Genomic DNA, 12,857 nt, shown 5'->3' on the forward strand with positions numbered 1-12,857 from the left:
AACAACACAAACATCTTAGGAGCTAAAACAATAAGATGATATGAACACTGGCTAGGATTCACGCTCAAGTAAATACAAAGTATTGCAGAGACTGAATCGTAGCCATTAAAACAACACAGATGTTGCAGTTTCAGACACTTAGATCGAACACTTCTGTAACAGACTCAGAGTTAGGACAAACACAGGATTCAGTCAACATTTACACATGCAGTACAGAACCATTAAACACGCTCAAGCCAAGATCAGGATTACCAGTTGCCCCAGTTTCTCCTGCAGGCTGACCTTTGACCCCGCGCCTGTCAGGTCCTGCCACAGGCTGACTCTTGATGTTTGCTTCCTCCGGTGTAACCTGAGGCTCTGCCACAGCCAGAGCTTCTTCAGGGGTGATGCTGTCCGTACTTTTAGCTGCCACTGTTTCAGGCACAGCTTTGGTTTCCTGGGATTTGGTGCTTTCAGGGGCAGCGTCCCCTTCACTGTCGCTGTCTACCCCAAAAACAACATCTGTCTCTGCACCTTTCTGCTCAGGCACAGCACTCCCAGTCACAAAACCTAGAGGTCATACATTCTTATCAACATTTAAATGTACATTTTATACAAAACAAAAGTTGCAAATCATTACAGCTAATGTTGATATATAGAAAAATAAAAGAAATCACAATATCAACACAAAAAAGTTTTTTCACAAACTGTAAATTATACATTGAAAATGCTAATTTGAAAGTATCACATTATAAAATATAAAACCTAACGCACTGAGAAGCCACTTTTGTGTAATTACAATGCAGCTGACAGAAAACGGAAAAATAATCTGTAGGTTTCATAAAAAGAAAATTCTGAATTATTTTATCAGACATATTTGAGAGTTAAGTTTCAAGAAGACTCTCTCTATTATTGCATATAAATGTTGTTCAAATCACCAAAACTTTATGAAGGTAATGTCTCCCAAATACATCCCCTTCAGCAGAAGACCAAAGGGTCAACGGCATGCTTTCTTAAAATATATATTTTTATATAAATAATACACTGCCTGGCCAAAAGTCACACACTCTAATGTTTCGTTGGACCGCCTTTAGCTTTGATTACGGCACGCATTCACCGTGGCATCGTTTTGAAAAGCTTATGCAATGTCACAACATTTACTTCCATCCAGAGTTGCATGAATTTTTCGTCAAGATCTTGTATCAATGACGGGGGGGGTCAGGCCGCTGCGTAAAGTCTTCTCCAGCACATCCCAAAGATGCTCAGTTGGGTTAAGGTCTGGACTCTATCCATGTACTCTTACCTATCTGCTTAGTTAAATCCAGGTGGTGACTTTTTTTGGGGGGCCAGGCAGCGTATATAAAAATAACATTAAAAATATATGTAGTTCCATCAGCTGCACATGCACTGAGGACACAACTACAAACAATTAGAGTCAGGTGATGTTTGGAAATACACAGAACATGAATAGTTTAAATAAAATAGTGGGGTAATACTCAGCTACTTTATGTTATATTATTACAACAGTGCAAAATATGCAGAACAATGACATAGACAGACTGTACCGATACCGACACAGTGCATAAGAAAGGTGATTATACCTTTACACAAAGTTTTAAAATGTTTGCATCAGTTCCTGAGATACAAACCCATTAAACAGGCCTTTTCTGGTCTTTTCAATTCTATTTTACAAGTGAAGTAAAAGTAAAATGAGTGAATTATGAATTTTCATTAAATGCCATAAGACCGTGAAAAGGACCATTTGTGAAATATACAAAGGAATACAATTAAGTCAGCAGAGCAGATCGTCTCTCTCTGCTTCTTTAAGGAGGTAAAAGTAATGCTTATACAAAAAGTATTGTAAAATTATTATGAGGTTTTGCTGAAGAAAAAAACAACAGACTTTAAGATCAATTCTCTAAAACAAAAACAAAAAAAGTTGAGGTTAAGATTTCGGGTACTTGCCTTGAGGGAGGATTTCTTCCGGCTCTGGTGCTGGGTCAGTCTGGGGATCCACTGGTCCAGGTCCAGATGTAACCATCTTGGGACCTTTGGGTGCTGGTTGAGGTGTGGCTTCAGGTGCAGGCTCTGGCTCCTGAGGAATCACAGGTGCTGAGTCCAGTGTAGCCAAAGGGATCAGAGGTGTGTGTTTGTAGCTTTTCCCCTGCGTCACAGGTGAGGGCATCTTTTGGCGTTGGTCTTGCGTCACCATGACGAGGATACCGCTGGTGGGCTCGGGGGCGACGGGTGCTGCTTCTTGAGTTACTGCTTGTTGAGGGGGAACTTCCTCCTCTGGCGCTGAGCTCGGCTGCTCGGGAGAGAGAACCTCACCTTTAAGGCTCTTTCCATTGGTTGCACCTGCACCTTTTCCATAAGGCATCACGCCATAACCTGAGGATCACACAGAGGAATGAACTGTGGGTAAAAACTCGCCTTTAATGGAACAAACAACAAATATAAATGGACAGAAACATTTACCAGTATTGCCCGCTTTAGCCAACTGTCCGTTAGGTACACCAGAAGGACCACCATAGCCTATGGAACATTTTTAATACACCAGTGTAAACACATGCAGGAAGACTAAATTATACCCCAGATTTTTGTGCATCTTTTTTTTCAGGCTAATAACTTTTTAATTAGAAATCACACAAATTTCATTATTTATACATGTTTTGCAGAATTCGTACCATTGCCGAGTGATTTAACACCTTCGCCGGGCGACACAGCCCCAACTCCTTTGTTAGTTTGAGGTTTGGAGCCTCGGCTCGGCACCCCGTATCCTGCAAACAATGGTTTATAAATGTCACAATCAAAGATGACCAACTGCTTTTTCTAAAGCACAAGATAGCTTGAACTCACCATTGAGTGTTCCTCCGTATCCGCCGAGTGCAGCCCCATTTCTAACTCCATGACCTCGAGCGGAAACACAACAAGAAGTGGTGATTATAGAAGATTTATAAAGCCAGCAATTCAACAGACCTACAAAGGTCTGCGCCCAGCAGGGGGTGGGAATCAGTTTTTAAGAACGAAACGTTGAATCATAGTTTTTAAATGTACTTATGGCACAGTGAATGCATATGTTTAAATTAAATACATAATAAACTGTGTAACACTTTTTTTCTTTTACTGGTTTTATATGTACTACTGCATAAAGGTACATATATTAACAGGTTGTCACCATTGGGTTTGGCCCCGTTGCCTTTGGTAACACCAGCTCCAGCTCCGGCTGCAGCTCCATAACCTTTAATCAAACATAACATTACATTAATACAGTGTCCCACTGAGACAGAAAGAGCATTTATAAACACTGTAACATTAAGTGTCATCAGTAAGCAGTGTTGTGACCAAGTCTCAAGCAAGTCTCAAGTCATTTTTTCTTTGGCAGGTCAAGACAAGTCACAGGTTGTGTCAAGTCGAGTCCTTAGTTAAGGCAAGTCCCAAGTCAAGTCACTTTTTTTCCACCCAAGATCCAGCACTCTTACCTGTAGTATCCGGTCTTTATAAAGAGAAAAGACAAGGTCTAATAATGATATTATTGGCCAATTTATATAACCTGTTCATAAAGTATGACAGTGAATTGTATCTGTATTATCTTGGCACAGATGCAGCCATGATGATGGTCTGCTCTGAGACCGTATTGAGTAGTAACGAGTACGACTGATGAGGCTTCTCTTTGGGGAAAAAACATCAGGTAGCCGGGGCTCTTGATGTTGCGTGTTACCATAGTGAGGAGTTTGACTGACAGCCAGCCATCCAAATGTGACAATCACATACGCGGGAGCATTGTAACCATAAGTATGTGTCTGTTGTTGTTCATGTAACAAGGACATATGTTGTTGTTGTAACAAGAACATATGTTGTTGTAGCTCTCTTTGCCTGTCTCTATCCTGCATCTCCTTCTATCCCATTTTCGGCCCATCCAGTCGAGGCAAATGGCTGTTCAACATGAGTCTGGTTCTGCTCGAGGTTTCTGCCTGTTAAAGGAAGTTTTTCTGCCAATGTGCCGAATATTGCTAAGTGCTACTCATGGTGATTCATGTTGGGCCTCTCTTTACATAACATAACAAAGAGTCGGTCTAGACCTGCTCTTTTTGTAAAGTGTCTCGAGATAACTCTGGTTATGATTTGGCGCTATACAAATAAAATTTGATTGATTGATTTGATTGATTGATTTTTGAGTCGTCCAATCATGACTCCCAGTTTGCGCTGTGTACATACTTGATAGTTAGACAGAAACTTTCAGTTATATCATTTTATATGTAACAGCTAACATTCAAACTTATGAACCAACGCAAGTCATCCGAGTCATCATGCCTCAAGTCGAGTCTCAAGTCATTTATTTTTTGTCAAGTCAAGTCGCAAGTCATCAAAACAGTGACTCGAGTCGACTCCAGTCCAAGTCACCAGGTCTCAAGTCCACATCTCTGTCATTTACCGTTTGGTTTGGCTCCATATCCATTGGGAACAGCTCCATTTCCATAACCTGGAAATTAAACGAATCATTACAAAAACTTTCACATCATAACAACATTTAATGACGTGTTTATGATTAAAGTAGAACCTGGCTGGGGTCTCATTGCAGCTCCTCTGCTGGCTCCATATCCTGTAACACATTCATGAAATAACTTACTTTATATTGTGGTGGGGGTGTCAGCTAAATAAAACTGAATTATGAATAGATTTGAAGAAGAAGTGACCGAATCTTACCGTTTGGTTTGGCGCCATAACCATTTGGAGCATTACCATAACCTAAACAGACATCATAAAAAGTAAATTTAGTTCAATGAACTGAAGTTATTAATTGTTTCAGAAAATTAAGCAAATGTTTTTCTTTCTGAGAGCGACATAACTTTCCCCCAAAATGATGCACATTTGTTCTAACAACTTGGTGCAAAGTAAGCAAAGATATTGCTTTAAATATCTGCCTACGACCGACACACAGCAGTGCTGATATTCAGTATAACATCACAACCTCGAGTGCTATATTGCTTTTATACAACAGTTATACAAGCGGTAAATATTAAGCGATAAATATATTATTTTTTGCTACACCAAATCAACTACTTTTGTTGCCAAGCAACCCAAACATTCTCCTGCACTCTGTGTCTACAGGTTCACACAGATCAGCTGTTTTTTTCATGTACATTTATCTGTTTTATTGTATTGTATTTTTCATCAACCAGTGAAATAAGAGTCTGCTGTGTGATTCAGAGGTACCAGCTTGATTAATGTAGACATACATGCTGTAATGTTAATTAACAGTATTCAGAACACCTGGCTGAGGCGGAGTGATACACAGAGAGAAAAGCCCCAGTGATGTTGTTCTCTATATCAGCACTCATGGGATGCCTCTCATCCAATCAGATTACTTGGTTGGAACTAACATTAATAAAAAAATATATAGCTACTAATTGTGAACACGCATTCACCTGGCTTAGTAGCTCCGTTGCTTGGGTATCCATAACCTTAACAGTTTCACAAACAGAAAAAATAATTAACCCCAAACTGTGAGTAAAAAAAGAATAATAAAAACATTTAATGCTAATGCTAATGCTAATGTTAAACCCACCATTTGGCAAGGCTCCATTTCCATTCGGGGCTCTGGCTCCAGCATAACCTTCACATTTAACAACACAATGGTATTTAAAAAGAGGCCCGTCACAGATTTAGCTTGTTGTGATGTGTTGAATTAGATATCATTGAGAGGTTTACCATTGCTTTTTGCACCTTGCCCATTGGACGCACCAGCTGCAGCACCGTAGCCTGAAATATTAACAGTTGTCAAAAGGGTTGCATAGAGGAACATGTAAGATAAAAACATAAAAATAACAAGATTCAAGAAATGCCTACCCTGCTTTGGTCCTTTCATTCCTCCGTTTCCATAGCGAGGCCCCAGACCCAAACCAGCACCGCCATAACCACCATTGTAGCCTTTAAATACAACAGACACACACATATTAACACGTAACAATTATGTTTCATTCATAACCCTGTACACAACAGTCACTTGTGTGACTCACCTCCCATGGGTTGAGCTCCATAACCATTGTACCCATTACTGCCGTACCCTGGAAGAACAAAGACATGTTACTAGTGCTAAAGGCGGTAAAGCCAGTGCTGTGTCATCGCCTTTACTCACCTTGGTTTCTAGCGAGCTGAGGTACACCCAGACCTCTGGAGGCCCCCATCCCCACACCTGGACCTGAAGTCACAGACGTACACGTGTATCAATGTTGTGTTGAGGTGAGTATTATGATTTCCTGGACAGAAAGGAGGCAGAAGATGAGTTACCTGCACCAAAAAGGGCTCGGCCGTATCCTTTCATTGGCTTACTTCCAGCTGGCCCCTGTCCTGTTAAAGCAAAGAGAACACCTGAGTTAAATAAGACGATGAGCATCATGCTGCCACGTCCTAATGCTACTTTACTTTCTTACCATTTGGTCTTCCTCCAAAGCTGCTGGATGATCCGGCTGCAGCTCCTTGACCTACAGAACAAGGATTAGATCAGCATATAACTTTCAAACATTTAATTTATTTAAATATGTGTTTTAAATTTCAGGTTTCGCAGACGTTACCATTAGTTTTAGCCCCATATCCATTAGGGACACCAGCTCCAGCTCCAGCTCCAGCTCCAGCTCCATAGCCTGAAGAAAAAAGATGAATTTAACATGTTTTAATATGTCTACACACAGCATGAAGGAACTCAATGCAACGCTTAAGGATCAGTTACAGGTCCTTCTGGTCTATTATATGCTGCAGCTTGTGAATGACACAAAGACAGACTTTTTATAACAGTTATTTCCTTCATTAACGCAACTTTTAAATTAAATACCGTTAGACTTTAGTGTGGCTTCGGATACTTTACATTCTCTTGACAAATACTTTATTGGATGATATTAATCTGGTAGTGTTGTAAAAAATGCTGTGTGAGCTACTCTACCATTTCCTTTAGTTCCATGTCCGTTTTGTGCACCTGCTGCAGCTCCATTACCTGCAAATATATAACATGAAAAGTTTTCAAACTCCACTCGTTATCATTTTCTTTGAACGTTAAAAAAACAAACATGTTATTTGTTATACATAATCAAACTATGCCGTACAATAATGAAAGACAAAAATAATACATAATCCATCATAAAATATGACTTGATAACCTAATATTCTCACGACTCTAACAATTCAAAATGTATAAGTAATAAGACACGCTCTAAAACTGTATCCCCAAAAATATTGAGTAAATCCTAAATAACTTATGTAAAATGGAAATCATGACATATGTTTGTATTTGTGTTATTTGTAAATTGAACATATATTCATATAAAACCACATCCCAAATCTGCTCTATTACGTCATCAAATCTAAAATACCGTTGCCTTTAGTCGCCTGTCCGCCGTATCCACCAGCCTGTGCACCGTAGCCTGAAACATAGAGGACATTTGAATTAAACTGTGCGCTCAGTGTGTGTGTGTGTGTGTGTGTGTGTGTGTGTGCCTCAAACGTGCTTCATACCGTTGCCTTTCATTTGCTGTCCATGTGTTGGGCCGGCTTGGGCACCATATCCTGCAACAAAGATCACAGGAGAGCTTTTTAGAACATAGTAGATGATGCAGAGACACACTTGGTTTTAAAGCAGTGAATGCTTTTGAAGTGAATTTTTTTTCTAACATCAGGAAACTTTTACATTTAAATCCTCTTTTTGGATACTTCGCACTGTCTTATTAACCAGATTGTATTTAAATAACAGTAACAGTAATAACAGTACAGGAGATGACCTACCATTGCCTTTCATTTGTTGTCCGTTGGCTGGGCCGGCTTGAGCACCATATCCTGCAGCAAAAATCACAGTGTGACTTTATAGTCCGAGTAAATTTAGAACACAGTAGAGGGTGCAGAGACGAGCTTATTTTCCTCTTACAGGATGTGTGTTAAAATCATACAAACAATAGTACAGGAGATGACCTACCGTTGCCTTTTATTCCAAATCCATTTTGTGCACCTGCTGCAGCTCCATTACCTGCAGAAATAACACAAAAAGTTTTCATGATAGATTATCCAAGGATTATAAATGAAGGACATTTCTCTCCATTAAAGGGTGTCTTACCGTTTGGGTTAGCTCCATTCCTAACTCCAGCTGCAGCACCGTAACCTGAAAGACAAACAGAGAAGCAAACACAGAGAATCATTTGATCTGCTGTTGGAAATGTTTTACTGTGTTTAATGACCCTAAACTGATTCTCTACATCTTTATGTGATGTTCACACAGCAAAGTGTTCCAAATGGCGCATATAGAAATCAACATCTTTCTGCTGTAGTTGCATTAAATCTAAAATACCGTTGCCTTTAGTCGCCTGTCCGCCGTATCCACCAGCCTGTGCACCGTAGCCTGAAACATAGAGGACATTTGAATTAAACTGTGTTGTTACTCAGTATGTGTTTTTTTGTGAACATGTGTGTTTCATACCATTGCCTTTCATTTGATGTCCATTGGCTGGGCCGGCTTGAGCACCATATCCTGCATGAGAGATCACAGTGCAGCTTTAAAACAACATAATAATAATCATTAAAAGTTGACATATAACTATTTGTACAGTAGGGCCACACTGGTGAAAGGATGCAACACCTACCATTAGATTTAGCTCCATTTCCATTGGGTAAAACTGCTGGATTTCCTCCTGGATTAGAAACAATACATGCAGAGAAAAGTATATATGCTGCAGTGAAGTCATCAGAAAGTCTTCAGACTAGGGAACATCCAATTTGTAACCAAATGTTTGGAGCATTAGATGTTGAAAATGTTGCATTTGCTGCCATCTGTTGGTCGAAGTTTGTATCTTGCATAAAAGCTGTAGGTCCACACTGAAAAACTCACCCTGCTGTTTGACACCTTGTCCATTGTTAACACCTGCTGTTGCTCCATAGCCTTGAAAACGAGATGGACAAACATTGAGCACGGCTTCCATAAGTCCCTATTTTACTATAATACAGTAAACACAGTGACATAGTGACCTACCTTTCATCCCTCCTCCATTGCCTACTCCACCAGCAGCAGCTCCATAGCCTTAAATTGATCAGATGTATGATGGGAAAAAAGTTGTGTATAGTTAGAAGAAGCTCTCAATTTTCACCTAATGCCGGAACATTTCTTTCTTTAATCCGATCAATCCCTCATGCAGATCAGTGTAATGCCAACATCACTCACCTAGACCTTTTGTGGGGTATCCTCCATATCCATTTCGAGCACCCATTGCCTGACCCACACCTTAGATAGAAAAATAGGAAAGAATTAACAACCAAAAAACACAGTCAGGGACAGAGGAATCCGTGGCTGGAAAACTCGGCTGTTAATTTACCTTTAGATGGCATCAACATTCGTCCTACACCTCCACCTCCACCGTTCTGAGGTTTCCCTCCTAGAAAAGACACAAAGGCAGCTGTGAATGAAAGCTTTGGCTTGGGTGGAAATCCTACAAATAAACACATGTCCTTGTTTCTAATAAGACAGAGTGCATTGATAGTGATGGAATTACCATTAGGCTGTGGCCCTTGTCCATTAGCCACTCCAGATGCAGCACCATAACCTGAAACACATTTAATGAAGAAAATTATTTAGATTTTTCAACATGTCCACTCAGCTCAACAATCCGTCCCAAATATTATCGGTGGTATTTCAGTTCGTTCAGGGACTGTATGACAATTACTTTTTTAATTTTTAGTGTTTTTTTTCCCCCACCTTGTCACAGTATTTAAATTTAGCCTTCACTTGTGAGATCCAAAACATGGCTTTCAAGTGGGACAAATTAAGATTCAAATTATGACTAAACATTAAAACATTTCATATAAATTCAAACTGTATAATGATGCAAGTTTGTCGACTTCCATTCTTTTTTATTCTTTTATTGTCCCAGATATAACCAAGGAACTTATCGGCATGAACAATTTTGTCTTGTTTTTACTCCTATCCTCAAGGAAATGATTTAAGGACAGTCCCTAAAAATATAAGAAATACGTATACTTCCCCCACAATGGTGCTTTTTATGCTTTTATTTGCACTGTTCTCCTCCAATATATAAATGAGTCAATGTTTGTGTACTTGCACATACAGACATACTGTAACTTCTTCCTTATGTAGATTCATCTAAGACATGATATTCAAAAGGCTAATAGGGGGATTGAAATGTATAATTGTAGGCTGTCTTGACAATTGAGCTGACTGTATCAAGAAATAACTGCAATAATTTATGTGTTTTATTAGATAAAATAACCCTGGAAGCGTCCAGTAACTAGATTAGACTACTTGATAGATTCAAAAGTGGTCAAAGTTTTGCGGTTACTTTGTAAGGGACTGCTGTACAAAAATGTGTAGGTAGAAGGAGAAGTTACATTTGTGGGGGTTGTGTTTTTTTTCTCTTTTTGCTGAGAGGATGGTCAGGGAAACAGGGAAGGGTCTTTTATTTATATTTCTCATGACATATTTAGATTTGATCAATACTTTATTATTTTCAATACGGATGTTGGCCAGCATTTTATTATCTTGCTATGGACCATGAGCAGCCAAAGAGCTGCTGCCTGTATGTGCCAGGTTCACTGGTTCAGTGATATTAACTACTGTAATTTAAGAACTCTGAAAGATTTTGTAATTCTACAAATGCAGTTCCTTTTTTTTAGATATTAAGGGGAGAGTTTGGTTTTACTAAAACAAAAGAACGGTCCAAAGTAAATTCCGAAAAGTATGAAAATGAATCCCAAGTGCCCCCATTCATTTTCATACAGTCCCTAAATCAGAGTTCCCCACTCAGTGCTCATTAAAGATTTCATCCCGTGTCCTGGTGAGTGAGAACCTGCTGAACATCTTTGGGGAGCAGCGAGCGGAGACTCTCCCGAAGTGAAAGGAGTGACTGTGTACAAGCAGTAAAACTATTCTCTTCTCCCCTCACAGACGGATGTTAAATTTAGACGCCTGCTGCCACCGAAGCCGAGCTGCCTTTGACTTCACAAGCCGAGACCGCCGCTAAAGAGGAAAGAATATATAGTTGTTTCGCATCATCACAAGAAAAGTTGGAAGACCGCCGAGCACACGAAAGAGCTATACATGCAGTGTTGCTAAGATTTCAGTTTAACATGATTGTTTGAAATTTGACAGGCAAACCCGAGCATCTGAGAGACATCCGACCGGTCTCCTTTTCATCTCTCTGCAGGTTCTCTGCGAAAGACTGAGGGAGGCAGTCAGGCAGCATTTTAACATGATTTGTGAGGCTCTAAAGACTTTAAATAAAAGTGCACTGTATGTTTGAGCTGTTAAACATTTACATCATCCCAGTAGTCTAATAACTTCTCCAACTGATTTATATTTAAATCCTTCAAACGTAAATTTAATATTTTAAAATTATTTTTAGTTAAAATCTGTTATTAGAGTACAAGATCTTTTCTTAATCTAGATCCCTAAAAGTGCAAATCCTCCTGTTGTACTATTGAAGGTTACAGCTTATTACAATGGTTATAGCATCTATTATAGACTTCAGAAACACACACAGTTGTGGTATCAGGGCGCTAAGTATCTTTTCACTATATTCCTGTAAGAAAGTTTCATCACAACACGATTACTGAACGATTCTTTGGAAAATTAAACAATATATTGTGATACCTCAAACATTACAATACAGTTTTGATATAATCAGTACAGAGGCCTGCGATCGATAAAAGACGATATCATTGGCCTGTTTAATACAATTACTTTTTTTTATTTAATATGTTTAATTAGGCTTCAGAGAAAATAGACTTAATGATAAAAGAATTTGAGGAGAAAGTGTCAATACAATTTGCTAGCAGTGTTTCACAATGGTTTAATATTGGTATGACATGTTGCTAGAAAGCTAATATTATAAATGCTAGGCTAGCTTGCTCAATACAATTACATTTATATAAAGAAATATAGAAATATATGACATTTAAATGAAAAATTATATCCTTATAAATATGAAGAAAATATTTCTTTAAATATATATCCATAGGCTGATCGGTGGAGCGTCTTAAATATCCCGATATGTTTCAGTTGTTTTCACATCCTGTCGATGATGTGGAACTGTTGATCACTGAATCAATATACCTAAATGTTAACTTAATTGACGGATTCTAGTTGTAAGAGCAAAACATTCAACTAGATCTATACCAAAGGACAAGAAAAACCTGTTCATTGGTTTTATTTGTAGACATAATCCCCTTTTTAGGAAACATTTAAAACACTGTACGTCACACACAGGTTATGTAGTCCGACAGGGGCTCCTGAAACACTCTAATTACTCTGATGTGCCGAGACAGAGCAGTTCTTCAGTGCCGGTTTACAGATATCGTTAAAAAACCAGACAACTGACCTCAGTAAATCTACACATATAAGATATGCACTTATCCCCAAAATTAACTTTATAGCTACAATTCTTCTGCATGCTTTAAATTGACTATATTCACTTATCAATATTGCCCTGAAGGCGTTTTCCATTCATTCTTACACAGCATGGCCTCCCTAATAAAGCCACTTTACTGATTTAATAGATGAGTTATCACATGATCTTAATATATGTCTGCCCCAGCAGGGGCCTTCACCTCAGCACGTCACTCACCCCCTGTGTGCGCAGTCTGCACCATCCAGAGGATCACAGACCCCTGTAGAAGTAACCGTCCAAACATGGTGGGCCTGAAGGAAAGAAGCCAAAAGTATTTCAGACCCAGCAGGAGAGTGAGGATGAGGAGGGTGAAGCAGATAATCTGGTGTGGGTTACGGACCCTGATTGTAAGGGTCTCATATACACTCTGGTCTGAGGGCGGCTCCTGTGCTGCAGACGCTCCCCCACACCTGAGGAGTACACGCACTAACTAAATAATTG

The 12,857-nt window shown here is 39.2% G+C and overlaps 1 protein-coding gene across 1 annotated transcript; it reads right to left on the reverse strand.

Annotated features, from left to right (window-relative positions):
- Positions 1-1,924: 1,924 nt before the first annotated feature.
- LOC138593698 (uncharacterized) lies at positions 1,925-12,776 on the reverse strand. Its single transcript, XM_069664782.1, has 32 exons — positions 12,757-12,776; positions 12,594-12,667; positions 9,500-9,557; positions 9,330-9,367; positions 9,179-9,238; positions 8,990-9,028; positions 8,849-8,899; positions 8,604-8,651; positions 8,441-8,491; positions 8,312-8,362; positions 8,081-8,125; positions 7,943-7,993; positions 7,756-7,806; positions 7,347-7,397; positions 6,920-6,970; positions 6,555-6,602; positions 6,414-6,464; positions 6,271-6,330; positions 6,119-6,181; positions 6,000-6,047; positions 5,830-5,910; positions 5,692-5,742; positions 5,549-5,596; positions 5,409-5,444; positions 4,687-4,728; positions 4,541-4,582; positions 4,415-4,462; positions 3,158-3,220; positions 2,839-2,892; positions 2,667-2,759; positions 2,458-2,514; positions 1,925-2,370 (listed from the first exon to the last, which is right to left on the reverse strand). The coding sequence occupies exons 1-32, from the start codon at positions 12,774-12,776 to the stop codon at positions 1,925-1,927; spliced, it is 2,070 nt and encodes a 689-aa protein (XP_069520883.1).
- Between the last annotated feature and the right edge of the window lie 81 nt (positions 12,777-12,857).

The sequence above is a fragment of the Semicossyphus pulcher genome, unplaced genomic scaffold (assembly GCF_022749685.1).
Source record: "Semicossyphus pulcher isolate SPU_LCO1_2020_fin unplaced genomic scaffold, fSemPul1.0.p SCAF_16, whole genome shotgun sequence".
Classification (NCBI taxonomy): Eukaryota; Metazoa; Chordata; class Actinopteri; order Labriformes; family Labridae; genus Semicossyphus; species Semicossyphus pulcher.